This window comes from Cricetulus griseus, chromosome 5 (assembly GCF_003668045.3).
Source record: "Cricetulus griseus strain 17A/GY chromosome 5, alternate assembly CriGri-PICRH-1.0, whole genome shotgun sequence".
In the NCBI taxonomy this organism is placed as follows: Eukaryota; Metazoa; Chordata; class Mammalia; order Rodentia; family Cricetidae; genus Cricetulus; species Cricetulus griseus.
In genome coordinates this window covers 105,313,103-105,333,961 of record NC_048598.1, presented here as the reverse complement: position 1 = coordinate 105,333,961, position 20,859 = coordinate 105,313,103, and the positions used below count along the sequence as shown (strand labels likewise).

At 45.2% G+C, this 20,859-nt stretch overlaps 1 protein-coding gene across 8 annotated transcripts in view; it reads right to left on the bottom strand.

Annotated features, from left to right (window-relative positions):
* Positions 1–20,859, bottom strand: part of Ttc7b (tetratricopeptide repeat domain 7B) — a 275,916-nt gene that overhangs the window by 139,486 nt on the left and 115,571 nt on the right. For all 8 annotated transcript variants that reach the window (XM_035445975.1, XM_035445976.1, XM_035445977.1 and 5 more), the window contains 6 exons: positions 16,237–16,320; positions 15,141–15,245; positions 13,425–13,542; positions 11,428–11,485; positions 5,078–5,150; positions 2,264–2,424 (listed from right to left, as the gene is read on the bottom strand). In XM_035445975.1, the coding sequence (XP_035301866.1) occupies positions 2,264–2,424; positions 5,078–5,150; positions 11,428–11,485; positions 13,425–13,542; positions 15,141–15,245; positions 16,237–16,320 (599 nt within the window). The remainder of the gene's footprint in view (positions 1–2,263; positions 2,425–5,077; positions 5,151–11,427; positions 11,486–13,424; positions 13,543–15,140; positions 15,246–16,236; positions 16,321–20,859) is intronic.

Below are 20,859 nucleotides of genomic sequence, written 5' to 3'. Positions count from 1 at the left end.
AGGTGATACAGTCAAGGAGCCCCTCATCAAAGATGAGCAAAATCTGACACCAAGCCCTGGGACCTCCAGACAAATATATAAATAAATCTCTTCTCACAAATGTTAACCCAGGTTCAGATTTTGTTGTTGCTGTTGTTATAGTAATGGAAAAGAAACTAATGCAGATGGGGTAATGCTGGGGGACCAGCTGCTTCTGTGAGAACTTCAGCTATCTTATCTGGCAACTGTTCGACAAGGCAGACAGGGCTGACCTTAGTGGAAGGATTTCATTCCTAGGGAAGAAGTCCCAACATAATATCAACTCTGAGGTTGTTACTATCTATGGCTTAGGGATAAAAGAAATGAGAGGCAACCCTAGGCTTCAGGGTCTAAAGTTCTGCTGGGGACAGACTTATGAGAAACAAACATAATTCCTTGCAGTTGGGACAAGATGGAGTCACTCTTGTTTAGGTTGGTGCTAACAGTTTTTACCCAGGCCAGCAGGGAACCATGGGACCCACATCTGGTCTCAACTTTTAGTAAGTACTCTTGTGGAGAAGTTCCCATCACAAAGGAAGAAATACAAATATTTGAAAAGCAAACAAGGCATGGGCTGTTCTCAGACCTGCTGCCGTATGCTCTACTTTTTTTTTTTTCCAGCTTCCAGCTTAACGTTAAAATAACAGGCTTGCATTCCTCAAATATCTCCATGTTGCTCCTTGTTCCCACTGCTTGAAGAGGCTGTCAGCTGCTGTCACTCGGCATCACCATGTTGGCCATCATTGTTTATTGCTCACTGTGCAGTGTGTTAGTGGTCTAGGAAGCTCCTCTGGGGTGCTGGTGTGAGCTACTGACACAGGATCCCCATGCTGGAGTGCGGTACCTAATGAGGGGTGTGTGAGTGCATGCACACACAGGCACATGGGGGTTGGAGGTAAGAATCATAGGTGTTTTTAAATACTGACAAGAGAGATCCAATTCAAATGTATCATGCCGTAACTTCACTACTTTGCCAAGATGGACAAAGGACCAAATGCTTTTTAAAGTAATCTAAACACGTTGAGAGTTTACAGGGATAAACATCTTGGGATAAAATCCCAAGAAATACACAGGTGTCACAAGACTGAGATGTGCAAGAAGCAAACTGGAGCAAAGAGCTTTAGTTCACTCTGCAGAAAGCTTAGCCTACAGAAGAAAACTCCAGTCAGAGGTTTCCCAGATTATAAGGAAACAGCTCTAGAAGACAAGTGCCCTTTCCTTGAAGACAAAGAAATGTTTGTAATGGAAATGTGTGAACCAAATTTCCAAGGAGATGAAAAAGCACTGATTAAAAGCACCAGGGGGGAATGAGGCAGGGAGATCAAGCCAAAGCTGACCCATTTATATGCGACTGCTGCACTTCTGAAAGCAGAGAGAAAGCAGGGGCCACCTCCCACATTCCTTCCCTTCTCCCTGAGCTCCCTGACCCCAAGCTGTCCTTCCCTCCCCATTCCCCAGCTCTCTGACCTGTCCCCACCCTGTCACTGGATCTGCAGTTGTGGAGACAATTAGAACCTTCCAGCCAGCGGGGGTGTTTATTTCTGCACTGTGTACTGGTAACTAAGCTCCTCTGAGGATAAAACGGTAACCCAGTAGCCCAGAAGACACTGTTCTCCACAAAGCCGAGCCACCAGGAGTCAATGGATCCCACATCCGTGGACTCAATAAAAATGTGACTCAGAGGACAGATGTGAAGAAGGACAGGCTGGTTCTAGCCTGTGGCCACTTATGATGACGATTCTTACAGTATGTATGCTTATTGATTAACTTATTGAAGGAATTGTATTTCCTAGAGATTAACCTAGGCTCAGAGAGGTAAAGTACCCTGAACCAAGTTACTGGATAATCACCCAGAGCTGGTGAGAGCTCTCAAGGGACACAGGACAAACAGTCTTTAAAGCAACACTTCCTATATTACAGTCACTGGAGTTTAACAGAATATTTGTCACAATACTTAACAATATTTTTCTTGAAAACCATTAAAATATTCATCTACTATCTTGACGAAATCATGTGTACTTCAGGGAACACAGAAGGGAAGAACAGATGAGGGTGACCTGAGCCACCTTAGGGTAGCTAGCGAACAGCTTGTTTTCAAGTACAGGAAGTGAGGGGGGGTGTGGCGGGGAGGCAACAGAGATTCTCTGCGCTCCTTGAAGGTTCATGAAGGTCTCACATAAGGGAGGAGAGTGAAGTTCATTCAATAATTGCAGAGTAAGGGACGATCAATGGTGGGATTACTTACATAAAATTTTCTGGGTATTCACTCAGGGCCATGTCGATGATGTTGAGAGCATCATGGTAATGCTTCTGGGCTGACAACAGGAGAGCGAGGAGGTGCAGGGAGTTGGCGTCATCACCTTGGAGTTGAAGAGCTTGTCGGACATACCCTAGAGCTTCTGGTATCTGGTTTAAAACAAGACCAAAAAGAATGTTTAAACAGTTACACTGAAAGAGGCCATGGTTACATAAGGTTCACGTCGTACTGCTTCCATGTTTTAAGGGGCATCCTCGTGGCAGCCCCAGGACATTGGCCAAACAAGGAGCATACCCTCTTCAGCAGTGATAGGACTGCCGAGGGTGCCGGAGAGACCCCGCCTCTCTACCTAAAGCCCACACGCCTTTCCATCTCTCTAAATAAACACTCATTTCTCTTCCCTGCAGAGCCAGTGTGCGTTTGATTATGATTTCACTGTAAACAGAGACACCGGCAAGCTACCAAGGGTTCTTAATGGGATTAAACTGCCTTAGCTGAACCAGTCTCCCTTTTCATAGTATTTAATACTATGAAAATTTAAATACTTCATAAGCCATGGAACCTTTAACAGAGCTTTCTAAGGACCAGATGTCTTAATCTCCACTGGACATGAAGGAAATATGCAAACAAACAAACAAAATCCCACACCTTACCAAACTACAACCCAAAATAATTGGATGCAAGAAACAAATTACAGGACCACTTGCAAAGTAGACATATCCAAATTCAAGCAGATCCAGACACAACCTTAACCAGGAATGCTTCAGCTGCTCAACATGTTCTTGTGCATGTGGTATATACATGTGTGCTTGCCTGCAGACACACATGTAGAGGCTAAGGGTTGGAACGGGGTGTTTTCTCCAGCACTCTCCACCTTCATTTTCTGAGGTAGACTCTCTCACTGAACCCAGAGCTCCTAGGATCCACCTGTGTTGGCCCCACAGTGCTGTGGTTACAGATATGCTACTGTATCTGGCATGAGTGCCAGGGAGCAGAACCTCACCCTCTGAGTCCCCTCCCCAACCTCAGAAGTGTTCTTTAATGAAGAAAATGAAAGGGGCATGGAGCCCAGGGTTACATGTGCAGTAGGTATTTGAACACATTAGATCTCACAGCTTTAATAGAAAGCAGAAACTGAAGCTGGATTTGAAAACAGCTGGGAACAGAGGCATTCGAACAAACCGCACAGGGGACTCCTTGTGTGGCCTCCAACTCTATCCTTCAGCTCTCCTGCCTCTTCCCAAAACTTTAAGAATCTCAGCCCTTAGAAGACTGTGACTTCCTTCTCCCAAGCCTCCTGATTTTCCACTCTGAACTACAGTTCTACGTGATGCTGGCAGTGGAGACTTTTTTCTTTGGAACCCTAGGCCATGGCTGTCAGAGCTCACCTCACGCTTCATTGGCAAGGTGAAAGCTGACATACAGACAAGTAAGAAGTCTTGGGTCCGTCACCCCACGAGTGATGGAAAGGGGGTGACTCTGGCTACTCTGATCCCTCTCCACCCTCTCTAGGAGGGTCACGACCTCTGTCCCAGTGAGCAGGGACACACTTAGAGTCCTGGCGATTCAACACTACGTGCCTACAATCCTTGTGGATGAGCTGTACCCATAAGACGCCATCTACTTATCCACTCTGTAGGACAGCAACCTCCTGTGTCACCACTGCTCAGCCTGAAGCAGGGAGGCAAAGACAGCCATTCTCACAGTGCTGGGTTCCAGGGATGTGGCTCAAAATGACATCTTTAGAGGGGAGTGGATTGAGGGGTTCAGAGCTGGCTCCTTTATTAAAAAAAGCCTTACTGGGTGTCAAACACATACCAGCAGTGTTAAATTGCCAAGGCAATGGCAATGACAATGGCAGGCATGGGTCCTCCCCACCTGCAACCTCAAGTGAGAAGGATATTATATAAGGAAGGCTTCATGAGGAGGTGAAGGGAAAACAGATGGCCAGTGTTGAGCTCACTCACCCCTGCTGTAGTGGCAGCTCCTGTTCCCTCCAGCTGTGAGCCACACAGGCATCTTGGCTTGCTCTGTTTCCAGGTTGCCAATGGAAGCTATTTCTTAACACTATCTATGGCAACTGGGAAGGGTTCTGAACACCCCAGCCCAGCCTATAGGGAATGACATATCTTAGGAGCCAACCTCTGATTCACCCTTCCAGTCTGCACTCGGGAATGTGCTGGGGTCACCACCAGTGTCTTGCACCTGGTGGACTGGCAAGCATATGGCTGCAGTTTCTAGAACAGCTGGGAGAGAATGGGGATACTAGAATGTGAAAGGCAGCTTAAGCTGCCTCTGGGAAGATGAAAGCCATCAAGGCTTGGCCTTCCAGCAAGAACATGCAATGGTGTAATGTATATCATTTATGCATTTTAAAGGAGCTGATGTCTCTTGTTGATACCTTCTGGCATTTTCCAGTTAAGCATAGATGATACCCTGTGACAATCAGGTTCCAACCAGCGACAAAAATCTCCACCACGAAGCACAGCACTGGGTTCCACTACCCCATTCCTGTTAGCAACAAAGGCCCTTTGGTGACCCCCGGAGTCAGGGTACACTGCTCTGTCCTGAATTCATGTTGCCATCTGACCCCAGGCTGGATCCTCCCAAGAGTACTGTCTAGGCCTTCTGTCTTCACAGCACACGCACAAACTGACTTGAACCCCAGGGTCTTTTCTGGGAGGAGCTGACTCTCTCCGAGAGCAGTGCCCAGCTCCAAGCCAGCCCCAGAAAGAGGAAGGAAGGTCTTACAATGCTTCCAATGGAAGGAATTGGAGCTTAGGGAACATCACAGACACTCACCTGTCTGGAGATGGCGAGCTGCAGAGCCAGGTAGAAAGCTGCTTGGTGATCTGTAGGTGATAGGCTATGGGCCCTGAAAAGGTATTCACTGCTATTAGAACAGTAGGCCACTTTTGCTTGCCTTATTACAAGTTGTCTTCATGTCTGCATTTTGATGTCAATGCCTCATTTTCTGCTAAATTATGTATCATTTCCTTAACTCTCCTCCCACACCACAAACGAATATTACACATTCTGACCACTACACACACAGACCTATCATTCGAATATGTTTTTGGTTACTGTCCAGTACCTAAAATGGCCATATAGGTTCCCAGACACTGGGAAGGGGCCCAGAAACAGGGAATCCACAGGCCCTGAGGTCTGGCCTGCCCAAAAGATGCTGTTCCTTGGCTGAACTGAAGCCAGTGTCATTTTGGGTCATGATAAAGCCAACTAACAGGCTATGAGCCCCAAAAAAGTATTCATCCCTTTCAAATATAAACCCGGGGCTAGACGATGGCTACTTTGGTTAAGTTTGGTGTGGCCTTAATGCTACTTCATCCAAATTTCTGGGTTTCAGAAAAAAAAAAAATCAAAGACCAGCTTTGCTTATGAAATGAGGTTTGGACTTTTGTGAACTAGGGAAGGGGGGGGGTAAGAACCCATTCATTCTGAGGATTCCACTAATCCCATGCAGCTCACTAATTGTGTTCCTATAACTTGTGTGACAGTGTGGTTGGACACTAGGCTTGGCTCCATTCACTGGCCCTTGTTGCTGGATGCAGAGGCTGTTTTGGCTGTCTAACAGGCTGCAAGTGTAACCTTTTTTCGACTTTATGTGGAAGTTAATGCATTTCATCAGAAGCAATTCAAAATGTAATTGTGTACAAGACCTACTTCTGCTTTTAACAATCTGGTAGGAAGAGAAAAACAAACTTAACTTCCATAAAAGGCAGCCTGGAGCAGACTAATTACAAACTGGGTCCCGGATAGCAAACAAGCACCCTGCTTTGACACCATTCTGTGATCAAAGGAGGGACTTTTACCAGCAGACAGCAAATTCAAGATGAAACAGAAGCTGGATCATTATGGAGTCACCTGTGGCCAACTCACCAAGGGTTTCTAAAGACATAGGTCTTTTAGTTAATTGTCAGACTGCCATGGGAAAAGAAAAAGACATGTAATATGTGAAATCCAGAAAATATGCCAAATCCATGAACTTGGGCACTGTTTGGGTGAATGCTGTATTGTGTTTAGAAAGGGATTTGCCCTTTTCTTAAGTCTTTTAACTTATTTAAAATGGTTATTATTACTTGTGTGTGTACATACATGTGTGTACACATGTGACTGCATATCTGGAGGACAGAAGTATCTATCTGTTCTGTTGTTCTTCATACTTTCTTTTTCCGTTTTTTTTTCCTTCGAGGCCTGGTCTGTCCCTGAACCTGGGGCTCAGAGTTATGACTAGGTTGACTGGCCAGTGAGCCACAGGCCATCCATCTTTCTTCCTCTGCCTCCTCAGCACTGGAATTAAAGACACACATCACCACACCACACTTTTATGTGAGTGCTGGGAATCAAATCAGGCTCTCATGCTTGAGCAGTGAACATTTTACCCATGTACCCCATAGCTCCTTTTGTTAATATTAAGAGCAAAGCAAACTCAGTCCTGGGAAACCTTACTAGCAACCCTGCTACAGCCCCAACCTTTGGGCTTTTCTGCCTTGGGTTTAGGAGACAGCAGCCCTTGAGAGTTCAGTCCTCACTGTATTCTATTGCGCATGGTTTACAAGCCCTGGTTCTCCATGCATTTGTGATGACAGGGTTTGTCTTTGGTGTCCATAAATGAGGTGAAAATGTCACGGTTTTTGTCTTTCCCAATTATCTAGTGAAAATGAGTGTAAAATTGATTATGAAGAAGCATTTTATTATGTAATTTATTTTATCTCATTTTCTTTCAAAACTAAGGCCAGATTTCCACAGCCATCAAAAATAATTTGTCAGAACTATAATTTTTCTCAGCCCAGTTTGTATTTTTCCACAAAGTAAGTAAATCACGGCTGCTTCTATCCAGTGCCAGCGAAGTGAGAGCCGGCAGCTGCTCTGGGATTCTGAGTGTGGACAGTGATTGTTAGGAGCAAAGACCCCACCCTGGTCTCATCAAAGGCTTGTGAGCCACTAACCACAGGCCTGCAAAAGAAACAAACTAGAAGCGCTAGCAATTTTGCCATTTCCAGGGTGCCTTCTGGTGACTTCTAGAGTTTCCATGGAGGCTAGTAATGAAAATCCAACTGCAAATTTCTATTGAGTGCACCTTAAGACATGCTAGTTTTAAGTGCCTTACTTACTTGGAAAATTTTGCTAATGAATTAAACTGACTACTTTAGCAAAAGAAAGGGAGTAGGTGGGAAATGGCAAATAAAACAAGAAAGAGTAAGTGGGGTTCACTCCCTTAGATGCCACACACCTGGCTCCAGTTGTGTGGGACAGTTCAAGTAGCTAAGCTTCCTGGGACAAGGGCCCTTTGATATGCTTACTGTTACTTTGCTCAATGAAAACCAAGTGCCCATAAAGCTGCAAGCCTGAAAATTCCACATGGATCAAAAGCAGCTCCACGAGCCAGTCTCATGTAGGGAGTGCCTAGCCAGGTGCTAAAAAGAAAGTCAGAGAACTAAAAATGTCATCACAGTGGTGCTTCACAGTGCCTCTTTCGGTAAAGCACCCACACCTTAACGAATTCAATTCTTCTTCTATGACAAAGAGGCTACCCATCTAACCATCCACCCTCCCACTTGCCCACCTATCCATCTACCTACCCACCCATCTACACTCTCTTATCTATCCACTAACCTAGCTAACTCTCCATCTACCTACTCTCCCTTCCACTCACCCACCCACCCATCCATCCACCCACCTATCCATCCACCCATCCACCCACCCATCCATCCATCCATCCACCCATCATCCACCCATCCATCCACCCATCCACCCATCCATCCACCCATCCACCATCCATCCACCCATCCATCCACCCACCCACCCATCCATCCACCCACCCATCCATCCATCCACCCATCCACCCACCCATCCATCCATTCACTCATCCACTCATCCACCCATCCACCCATCCACCCACTCATCCACCCATCCATCCACCCACCCATCCAATCCTACATTCACATCCATCAACCCCCCTCTTATTGACTTACCCTTTCATCTATCTACTAAGCTACCTACTCATCCGCCCATCCCTATCCACTCGCTCCCATTCATCTGTTTATCTATCCATTTATATTATGTTATGGTATATTATATTATGAGGAGTAAGTACTACCAGGCTCTAAGGAGTCTGGAGATAAATAATACAAGTGCCTTTCCTTAGGGAGCTCTTCCCATCCCACCAGAAGGAGAGACCCCAAATAATCATCACAGTGTAATGGATGCAGTGCCCAGACAAAGGCATGCTGGGCTGCTGTTGGAACGTGGATGACTCAGACAACCTGGTTAGATCCCAGCATATCCAGTGCACTCCTTAATTCCAGCTCCAACAGCATCTAGAGCCGAGCCAAGAATATAGACGATGGTGATCAATTTTGATTCTGGCTTATAAAGCACAGCTCTCACAGCCATGATGACTACAATTTACAATGTATCTATTATGAACATCTTATCTAAGAATACCCAGAAAAAGAGGCAAACTCAGAAGTAGAGTGAGGGACTGTGTGATGCCAAGGCTTGGTCATCATCCTGCTGTCCTGTTTGGCTAATTTCTCAAAGTCCCTTTCAGTTCTGATTACAATGGGCACAGAATTCATGAATTAAGAAGAAATATGCACAGTTAAGTCAGAGTGCTCTTGATAGTTACTTACATACCTTAAGTTTGTTCAGGTGGCTACTTTAGAACTGAAGGTCTTACATTCTAGGAACAGCTCAGGCCCAAGCTATCATCCCCTACACATAAAATCACTACACTTACACCCAAGCTAGGGGGAGAGAGAGAGAGACAATAAAGAGAAGCTGCATATCCCATGCTACCCAGAGCAACAGACATGGATGATAAAAATGCCACTGTTTCCCTTGGGAGCAGCATTTACTAGTGCATTTGTGACACATGCTGTCACCATCTTTGGGACTGCTTTTCTCCATAGGATGTGAAAGTTCACTGAAGCAACAGCTTATAACACTGCACATGACAGTATTTTCTCTTACCATATTTCTGCTCAGCATGAATGAACTGGCTGAGGTGACTAGGTTATGGGTAAGAACAGCTTAGGTATCTCAGTATCTGGATAAAGCTACACAACTTTGATATATTCAGACATTGGCCCTTTGAGTGCCTGGAGAACAAATCTTTCCAAATTCTGCCTCTAGTTATGATTAAGACTTCATTCTCACAGGCTATCTCTGCAACCCTATCCCTCTTTTAAATGTACCACTTCTTTTTTTTTCAAACAAAACAAACAGCAAAACCAGAAGCAAAATAATAGTATAAACAGAACTTTGGGGAAACAATATAAAATACATGGTAGAAAAACACTTCTCACCCAAGTGGTTTTAAATTCTCTATTTACATTTAAGAAGTAATAAATCTTTCTTATTTATTTAAAATCTTTTCCTTAAAGCTTTTATTAGGTCTCCAATTCACTAAACTAGTCAATGTCTACTTGAATCAAAATCATTGTATGCATTTGAAAAACATTCTGTATTTCAGATAAACCCTAATTTAGGTTAGCCTTCTGCAATGCAGTCAGGTTAGGACGGCTTACTGCTCCTTAGTCCCTTAGGAACAAAAAGGTTAAATCTCTTTGAATTCAAACCTAAGTAGAAAAGGAAGAGAAAAGAATTCAGGCCATCAGAACAGCTGTTACATAACCCTCGGCTACACAGGCAGCCCCAGGCAGACCACCACTGTGGCTGTTTTTAGAGAACCAGCAAGACTGATTTAAGAAAAGTGAAACAGATGTGATGGCCGTTTTCTGAGGCATCCGTGTGTGGGTTTGACAAACTAGGTCTGGAGAAAGCAAAACCTGCAATCATTTGAAATGGAAATGTTCTCATGTTCTGGGCTGAGGGACACTAACAACAAATGCTGAGCCCAGAGATGGTCAATGCAGATGTCAGCTGGTATTTTTTGTCATTAATCAAGAATAGGACCAGCAATGTGAATGAGTCACGGACAAACCTGATGGAGTCACAGAAAGAAACAAGGCACGGGCATTTTCGAGGAGCAGAATCAGGTGGTAAGGACTTCATGACGAAGGCACATGGACACCACGGCAGATCTGTACTAAGCAACCCCGAAGAAAGCATCTAACAAAGGTGGCTGGCACAGGGAGGCTCATGAGGGTTTCAAAGACAAAACTAAGTATCTATTACAGTTTTAAGAAATCACTGTAACTCAGATGTATTAAAAATGACAGGCCCTGGACACATGGGGGAGGGCCTAGGCCCTGCCCAGGATGATATGACAGACTTTGGGGATCCCCTATGGAGGGCCTTACCCTCCCTGGGGAGCAGATGGGGGATGGAGTGGGGTGCTGGTGGGGGGTGGGGAAGGAGAGAAGGGAGAGGGAGAAGGGATTGACATGTGAAGCAGGCTTGTTTCTAATTTGAACTAATAAAAAAAAAGAAAAAAAATGACAGGACCAATTCCAATTCTAGATTTCTCCTCACAGGGCTGCATTTTCAGGGACCAACTTAATTTTGATGATTTATTATACCCCAAAATTAGTAAAATTAGTTACAAGTAAAACTACCTAGATCCTGGCTTGACACTGGCTCCAATCTATGTCCCTGGTGACTCCTTACATTCCTGCACCCCACCTCCATACTGTGATGGCATTATTGCTTGTCCTGTCCACTCAGGTATGCACAGAGGCATGGGGACACTCACAGATTTCACAATGACAATGCATTGTGCAATGCCAAGGTACCGTGGAGCATTGTAGGGCAATGAGTTTTGGATGGCTGTTATCATGGTGTTTCAGAGACTGTCAAACCTCCAGCTTCAGCATCTCTTAATAGCTTACAGCTCGACATGCAGAAAGACAACGACAAATTCCTTTAATAAGGCAACCAGCTTGCTAGACAAAGTGTCTATCTTTCTCATGCTGAAATCACTTTATCAGGAATGAATAAAAAAAATACCCAAATGGATTAAGAGTGTAGACAAAAGGGCAATGAGTGATAGATATCCCCCCCCTCACTCCCCCTTCTAGTTTCGAGGTTTCATGTTTGCTGCTCAAGACAACATACTCCCCGGGGCAAAACACTGTTTACATAATCTTTAAAAATACCCTGCCTTTCTCATACTCATCATACTCGGTTGTCACTACGTACAGCGAGTGAAAAGACAAACTCCCACTCACCTCTGAAATGCAAGAAGCGCCTTCCTCTGCAGGACCTCCTGCATCCCTCGCAAGGAAGCTGAGAAAAGTGTTCTGTTAGTAGGTGGCAAGAGAGGCTGGGGTTGGGAGTGGCAAAACTAAACCCACCATAGAAGCCACGTTACATGTACCAAGTTCTGAGGGCCTACTGCACCAGGCTCTCTCCATGCTCAGTGGACATTACTGTGGAACCATGTCAAGGAGACAGTGTGAGCTTTGGGACCTCAGTTCTACAAGTCACACACACAGCAAGCTGTCTCTCTCTGAATGTCAATCCAGTCTAGCTTATCCTCGCTACTTTTCAAGCACATTTCTGTTTAAAAAGAAAACCTGGAGCATGCTGGTATGGGGGGTGGGGAAATATTTATCCAAAGATCATTTGAACTCCAGAAAGAACCTTGGTTCCCCCAAGGTAGACAAGAAGAATTAGCTCTGCCAGGTGCAGTCAGGGATCATACACAGTGGATCAATGGCCTTCAGAAATCTTCTGACCCTGGGCCATGGACTCTGGCTTGATGCTAGTTTAATTCATGCTAGTTAATGGCCAGGATTGTAATACCTTGATATCAACATAAAGGACAGAGCTGCCACACCCAACATGGCTATAGGCCTATCGGTTCACATGTGTGATGCCTCCTGGCTGTGAGCAAACACTTCCCTATGTAGCCTGCCTAGGAATAAAAAGGGGACATTTTGCTGGAGTTAAGGAAGAGTCCAGAGAAGTGTTCCCACTGGAGGAGGCCTTTATCTAATCACTGAACAAGGGCAGCTTGACTGCCAAGAATTTAGTAGTGGGAGGCTGTCCACAGGGCTGGATGAAGCTGGGTCTGGGGCTATTGAGAACCTTAAGTGATCTACAGAGAACTTCTAATTGACCCAACTGAACTTCAAATGCTGTAAGAGGATGCATTCAGCAGGGTGCACTGATTCTAAAGGCTATTTAGGGGTAGATTCTGAATCAAGAATGTATATGGGTAAGTCTGTGACATTTAGGCTTTCCTCTGAAAGTCAATATTTGAAGACATATGCTGAGTATGGTCAATATATCATCTGTACATGGAAAAGTATCCAGAAACCCAGTATTGAAAAGCAACTGATATGCCAAAAATGCAGCATTTTAGGGTAGAGTAAAAGAAAACTTTGGGTTAATTTGTAAGTCACAGTGGTAGTCAGTCTTACTATGACTGACGGGGCAATGGGGGCGACTCCCTAGGAGGCTGGGAAGATTCTACCTCCTGCTCTGGGTGGTGCTTCAGGGCACTTTACCTTATACTAGTCATTAAGCTATATATTTGTCTGTGAGGGTTTTTTTTTTTTTTCCGTATTCATGTTATAGTTTATAAAATGCTAAAAAAAATCAGAAAATAACATCAATTTATATTTTCTGCAAAAGTTAAACATATGAAACATTAAGATTTATTTTAAAGTCAAAATCCACCAATAAAAATCTTTTTTAGTATATTCAGAATATATAAATCACCACCACCAGGAGCCATGGGTACTGGTTAGCTACAATGCGTGTGTACAGATTTGTGAGTTAAAATGTGTGAACAAAGAAGTAGACAGTCCCTGGCCAGTGAAGGGTTGCTCCCTGCAAGTTTTGGCCCTAAACTCTTCTATACTACTAAGAGTACCTAAGCTCCAATATCCACCCTTTCCCTTAGGAATGGGCCAGATGAAGGGCTGGGGCCAGGGTGGGAGTGGAATTTTTGTCTCATCTCTGGAGGCCTTGCTCTTCTTACTCTCAGGATAGATTCCCAGCACTGCTGGCTAGGAACCTGGGTACCACTTGCCCCATGTGCCTAGGACCCCAGCTCAGGTTTCTGACATTTCCCCATCCCAGCCTAGACAGAGAAGGGAGGAGCACTGGGGGCCCCACAGGCCAGGGTACCTGGACGGCCCAGCTTTTGTACCCTCCTAAGACAGAGAGACTATGAGACAGGGTAGTCTTGGCCTCTGCAGGGTGGGGCTTCTCTCACCGTCAGTAGCTTGCAGACTGTATGTGAGCCCCAGAGCTAGGTAGCCTTTGGCCTTGAATTCTGACGTTTTCTCTCCCACATCAACGACAGTTTTGGCAAACTTCTCAGCCTCTTCCAACTGAAAGATAAGTTAAACAACAACAACCTGTCAAATGTCCGACATCACTTCCCATCAGTACATGCTGCTAACAGTGGTTTTTCAATGAGTTGCTTTGGAAATAACCCCCAAACCTTCCAACTCTACCCTGGTGATTCTCTTTTTCTTTATTGAGCCTTTTCAATAGTCCACAGGACTCCTATTTATCTTTTCTTTAAACTTTCCCCGTTTGCTTATTTGCTCTGTTTTTCAAAGTTGTTTTCTTATTTGGTGGGCTTCTGTCTTTTCCATCTTCATTTTTCACTGGCTGGTTCTATAATGTGGATAAGACTCAGGGACAAGAGGTCAAATGAAATGTATTTGAAAAGAATAAAGTTCTTGAAATGCCTTGTGTTTGGGTTTCCCCCTTTATTCATGACATAAAGAATGCATTCAGACTTGTATTCTCTTTGCCACAAGCTGTTAAAAATTTCAAAACTCGACCTACTTTACAGAACATGACACATGGGCCTCACACCAGCACATTCCTGTGAGAACATGCAACTGCGCTCTCAATGAGACCTCTTGCCCAATTCACTAGAAAAAGAATGAGATTTGCTTCTTTAAAAAGTGTTGCAAATGATGGTGCTGAAGCTGGATGTAATACATGAGAGTTCATTATACTCTGGATTGCTGAGGCCTTTGAAATTTTTAATAATAAAAAGGTATGAAAAAACATACAGAAAAGATTTGTTACACCCATCTCTAAAAAATGATTTATTTTGGGTGTTTAGGGACCTGCTTATCACAGTAATAAACAGAACCCCCATTGGGAGAGGGCAGCAGTCACTTGTGTTCCAAGCCAAGGTACACTCTGTTGCTCCCTTCCAGGCCCCCGGCATTGTTCCCTCTGCTCACAGCCCCAAACTGTCAGATCCACAGGAGCTCATCACACCACAGCATGGCTGGGAGTCTATGCCTGCTTGCTCTTTTTTTGTGCTATTGTGTTCCAGGGAAATCAAACAACAATGGATCATTTTCTTTACAAGGCTCACTTTTCTCCTGTTGGGTGAGAACACATGGAAAAATGAAGGGAGTGAGGACCAGAATGGAAGAAACCCCGAGTTAGCACAGAGTCTTGAGCCATAGGGCAAATTATCTTCACATCCACTAACTGGATATGAAGTTAAAGCTCCACTGTAGGAGACACTCATCTATGCCACAGGCTGAGCAAGGTAGTCGGCTTTCTGTTTTCTAATGCTGCATTTGTTGAGGGACTAGAACCTCATAAATTAGACTATTGCCACACTCAAGTTTGAACAAGTCTATCTGAAGAAAGCACTTGTGAAAGAAGTTGTGTTATATGTGTGTTGAGTAGAGGGCGAATCTTTAAAGGTGACTAGAAAGCTTTGGGACCTTTTCAGTCCTACATGTCACACACACCACAAGCTGTGGTTCTGAGTGTGAATCCAGTCTAACTTATCGCTGCTACTTTTCAAGCACATTTCTGTTCAAAAGAAAGCCTGGAGCATCCTGGAGATCACTGACTCCCATAGGGTAAGTGAGGTTTGACTGGAGGCATGGAGGAAGTTGATCCTGGGCCAGAACCCCTGTGGAAGAGGGGAGAAGCTCCCACTTACCCAGTGAAGGGAACCCACACAAAGCTTGGCAGCCAGGAGCGGGATGGTGGCATCATCTGGCTTGAGCCGGATGCATTCCTTCAGCACCTTCACAGCTCGGGCAGACTGCATGGGGACAGAGTGATTCTGTAAAACTCGCAATGTCTGACAGAACAAAACAGTCTAGTTTCTCAGAGGGGTTTCCCAAAGGAGCAGGGAACAGGGGCCAGTAAGAACCAGAGCTTGGGGCCAAAAGTGACAGAGGGGTGAACCGCTGTCATGAGCAAGCTGCAATGTGCTCCTAGTACGTGTCTAACTCAGTCCCTGCCACTGCAGCTACCGCAACAATGAGAGAAAATAGACTGAAGAGGTTTACACCGCTGTGAAAAACAAACACCAATTAAAAGCATACCAAACCATATTTCTGAGCTCACTTAGCCCAAATGATCTCCTATGTGACATTTCACAACCCGCTGAAAGCCAGACTTACTGATGGCTGCACCTTTCTCAAGTGTGCATATGGCCAGGCTGCCACCCCAGGTCCTCATGCCTGTTTCTGCATTTGTCTGATAACTCTAGGAAGCAGGCACTCATCATCGCTCCATTTTACTAAAAAGGAAACTGAGGCACTAAGTGAAAAGCCGTGTGTCGTTCAGCTATGAAAGCACTCCAGGCTTCCTCCAAGCAGCAGCAGCAGTCAGCCATGCTTATGGCTGGTATCCTCTGCTGCTTGCCACTACACACTGCTGGAGAGAACCTAAAGACACTCCCCATTCACCCCAATCCCAGCCTCCCCCAACCCCCTACCCTCTGACATATGTGCACACATGCACACACACACACACCTCTGGGACATGTTTATACTCTCAAAGGAGTTCAAAACTTAATCTATCCATGTATATTTCACACGAGTGAGTCACAACAGGTTAAAAAAAAAAGTCAAATTAAGAATTCCTCATCTTAATCCTATGCCCATGTTGGTCCCTAAGTTTGATGTTCTATTATGAAGAGGCCACAGGGTAGTTTGAAATCCTATGTTAGCCCTCTGTGAGGTGGTAGGTCATGAAATTCGATGGCATCAGCCTGGACGGAGAATGGCACTCATGAAGAGACTCACCTTTCCCGCAGCCATCAGAGACAGCGCGAACTGGTACCAGAGGTGGAACTCCTCAAAGGCAAACTTCATGGCTCTTTCTAAGCACTGGTTGGAAAGAAAAAACAACATCTATACAGTGAGAACTGTCTGAGCAGACCCGTATGAGTTTGCATCCGTGCTAGTTAAGTCTGCCAACCCCCTTAACCTTGAATGCCTAGACCTCTCCACCTTCTGAGACATCCCCTCACCGTGCAGAGCATGATGCCAAAGGCCACAACCGTTCACAGCTGGCTAGACACACTGGAAAGAGATGGAGGCTGGCACACAAGCATCCCGATCACAAGGACCAAACTGACAAGTGTCCATGGGCAGAAATGGGAGCTCTATGGGAAGTAACAAAAGGCTTCAGGAGTGGCATTTACAAGAATGAGCACTGAACTGGGCCATGATGATGAGAAAAGAACCTAATTGGGAGACAAGAATGGTACTTTAGGTAGAGGGGTGAAGACTGTGTCTCAATTTGGCCATGGTGAGCCTAGTGAATTCACTCTGGACAAACAGATGAGTTGTAGGTAGGACTGGAGCCATGCCATCTTTGAGAGAGATGTCAGCTGGTTTTCTAAGTTAGTTTTTCTTTTCTTCTGTACCCTGAGATCTCCTGTCACCATAACTGTATTAACGACTATTTCCATTCTGCTACCCAAGCTCAGCACCGCTGGGGAAGACAAGGGCACGCTCACGCTACTTGGCTTCTCCAGTGCTGGCCAGCCTGCTGTGGCACACAATTCGCTAACTGCCCTTTTGGGTAGCAAAGTCCAAGCAGAAAGCATGACATAATCACTCAGAGATAGAAGAAGGTCATTGGTGCAGGTGAGATGGAAACCCTCCTAGTGGAGGCTAGGAAATGAAATGTTCTAGGGGCTTCAAAAGCCACACATGTGTCCAAGTTAGAGCCAGAAAGGTAAGGCCACCATAGGAGAATGGTGGACAACAATTCTTTTGAGGCGGAAGGAAAGAAGACTGAGGAAAACACTGAGGTGGAGACTCTAGGGAAAGAGCATGGAAGCATGTCACCACTCAGTCTCAGGAAGGGGGCAATAGGTTGCAAACAGGACAAGCAGCTGCTGGAGCTAATAAAGCCCTTGGTTCCAGGAGGACACTGTGAAGCACACTGGAGGACAGCAGGCCTTAGGGACAGATAAAATAAAAGGTGCAGGTGAGGAGTGAAGGAAGGCTCGGTGGAGCCCAGGTTGGAGGATGCAGAGTGGTTATTTAATCATGTTATTTCCTCAGGGAGGCAAACAGCTCGAGCAGATCTTCAACAAGAAGGGCCGAGCAGACAGAGAAGACTGAGGTAACACACCAGGCCTCAGAAGATGCAAGAGCGTCAGGCTCCCAGAATAAATGTGCCCCATCTGTCAGGCTGACCTGTGATGAGGCAGGTGCCTCAAGTGAAAGGGAGACCAAGAGGGCTGCTTACCCAGACCATTGCTTTGTCTGTCAAGGTGGAGTGAGGTGGCTGTTGAGATAAAATGAAATAATAGAGCAAGGCAAAGGAAAGGCTTGGATAGCCAGGAAACCCTCAGACTGCTCATGTCAAGGACTGGCCTGAGTGTGCCATGACACTTAGAGCATTTCATGCTGGTTTTCTCTGCCGTGCTCTGGGACAGACATGATGGAATTCTCACAGCCCATGGGCAGAGGGAAGGGCAGGGAGCAAGAACTAAGGCTCATGGAGGGGGCAACACACAAACACATGATGGGGAGGTTGCAGAGTGGAGGAGACAACTCGAGCATTCTTAGAGGCTGGGAGATGGCTCAATTGGTAAAGTGCTTGTGCAAATACAAGGACCTGAGTTTGGATCTTCAGCACCCATGTAAAACAAACAAACAAACAAACAAACAAACAAAACAGGCATGGCAGTGTGAGGCAGAGGCTGTTAATCTATTCCAAATCAGTAGCCTCTTGGTTTAGAGAGTCTCTGTCTCAAATAACGTGGAGAGCTGTTGAAGAAGACAAATAACATTCACTGCTAACATGCAACATACCTTTACACAAGCAAATTCACGCACACAAGCATGCACACACTCGTGTGAACAAACTCACATCCTCAGGCTTGATGGCAAGCATTTTTCCCCACTGAACAATTTGGCCAGCTCAATTTTTGTTGTAATTATTCTTTTGTTTTGTTTTGTTTGAGACAGGGTTTCTTTGTGTAGCTTTGGAGCCTATCCTGGCACTTGCTCTGTAGACCAGGCTGGCCTCAAACTCACAGAGATCTGTCTACCTCTGCCTCCTGAGTCCTGGGATTAAAGGTGTGCACCACCACTGCCTGGCATTTTTTTTTTTTTTTTTAATAATCAAAAGTAGAGCATCTTGGTTTTTCTAAAACCTTTTACTGAAGTTGTAGTAATTAGGATTAAATAATACAGCTCCAAGATCAAGCAAACCGGCCACTGAATAGACAGACACAAGAAGCCCATGATTGCACAGACCTGAATTTATGACAGACCATGACCAGGCATGGTGGTGCACACCTTTAATTCCAGTGCTCATGAGTCAGAGGCAGGTGGTCTCTGTGAGTTGGAGGCCACCCTGGCCTACATAGGGAGTTCCAGGACAGCCAGAACTATAAAATGAGACCCTGTTCAAAAAAGTTGGGATGGGGGAGGAGGAAGAGCAAGCTATCATTATAGGTTAGTAGGAGAAAAAGAAACCTTACATCAAACAGTATACTATGACTACTTTCTCCTAAAGAAAATATTTTAAATTGAATTTTACCTCAATGTTTCATAAAAATCTGTTCAGGGCATACAAGAGACAAATGTATAAAACCAAACCATAAACCTACAAGGAAATAAAGAATATCTTTCAATTTTGAGGAGGAGATGTTATGGTAATGTACAAGGGGAACCTTGGTGGATTCCAGGGCAGGCGAGGGTGACCGAGGTGGGGGACAATCATGCCAGGCAGACAGAGCTTAGTGAGAAGTTTTATTAGAGAGGATAAGGAGGGGGATGGAACAAGAAAAGAGGTAAAGAGGCCCAGAGACACAGAGACAGAGGACAGAGGAGAAGAGGCAGACAGGAAAAGTCCTGTCTACCCCAGGGGAACATCAGGAAAGAGTGGGAAAGACAGCATAAGTGGATGGGTAGACTGAGGTCTTTCTTTTAAAGGGGTCCTTTGCACCTGGGCTGACCAGGGTACTGCCTGAGTGCATTCTGCCGATGATAGGCAGGTCTGCATAGTGCCTGCATCCTTATAGGAAATCCTTACACACAGATTACATTATATTTACCATTGTATTCCAACTCCAAAATGACAGTAGTCACTACCTTCTGCGTTTTATAGAATAACTTCATATGAGGTCCTTACAAACAAGGCCAGTGTCATAGAACTGGGCTAACGTGTGGGCTGAGGCTGGCATACTTCTGTGGCAAGACTTGGGTAGCACTTGCTGTGTATCCAGTCGCTATTTTAAGCACTGGTTCCTTCGGTCATCCTTGAACAGCACAGGGAGGAACAATTACCGTCCCCCTTGAAGGGCCCCCAGAAGCACACAGAGTTAAGCAACATGTGGCTGATGATAAAGCTAGCCGTGAATCCAGTAGCCCGGTTCCAGAGTCTGAGCTCATAATCACAGCAACGGCGGAAGACCTGAGACTCCAATGATGGTCATGTCACACATCTCACTTGGCTTATCACCTGCTGCATACAGCATCATGTACTGAACAGGGGGGGCCTCAGGATCCCTAAGGATTTCAGGCTCCATCAGCATTCTGCCTGCTAATGAGGTGTCTGCTCCCAAAGCCTCTTTGGGATTGATCCCTGAAGCTATTAAATACTGAGATCTTTACAGTCTGCAGAATTTTCAAGAAACTTTACTGATTCCATGACTGCCAGACAGATGGTACATTTCTGGACTATCTGTAATAAACATTCAGCTTGACAAGGATTGAGACAAGTCATGCATCTCCTCTACAATGACTTTCACAGTCTTCTTCTGGCTTGATATTCCCCTCTCTCAGGGCTATGGCAACCACATCCCATGATAAGCCATGGAGGAGTCATAAACAGTTATAAAGGCCAAGGATGGATTTCAAAAGGGCTGGGGTACAACTCATTTGATGTGTCCTTGCGTGGCACACACTCTACCACACACACACACATACCACACAAACAAACACCCTAAGTGTTTTCCAGGTATGGTGGTGCATTCCTGTAACCTTAGTACTCAGGAGGCTAAGGCAGGATGCCAGTGTGTACTACATAGTGAAACCCTGTCTCAAAAAGCAATGAGCATAGCTGGAGAGATGGCTTAGAGGTTAAGAGCACTGGCTACTCTTCCAGAGGACCTAGGTTCAGTTCCTAGCACCTGCATGGCAGCTCACAGCTGTCTGCAACTCCAGTTCCAAGGGCTCTGACTCCCTCTTCTGGTTTCCTTGGGGACCAGACTTGCACGTGGTACACAAACATACATGCAGGCAAAATACACATACATACAGAATGAAAGTTTTAAAAATCAGAGAGAGAATGAAAGTGCAAACCAACAATGATAAAGTACCCTCCCCCAGATGCAATCAGAGTTATGTACATTTTGCATCACAGCTGAAAGCCCCACCTTGCTGTGGGCTCTTGGCATC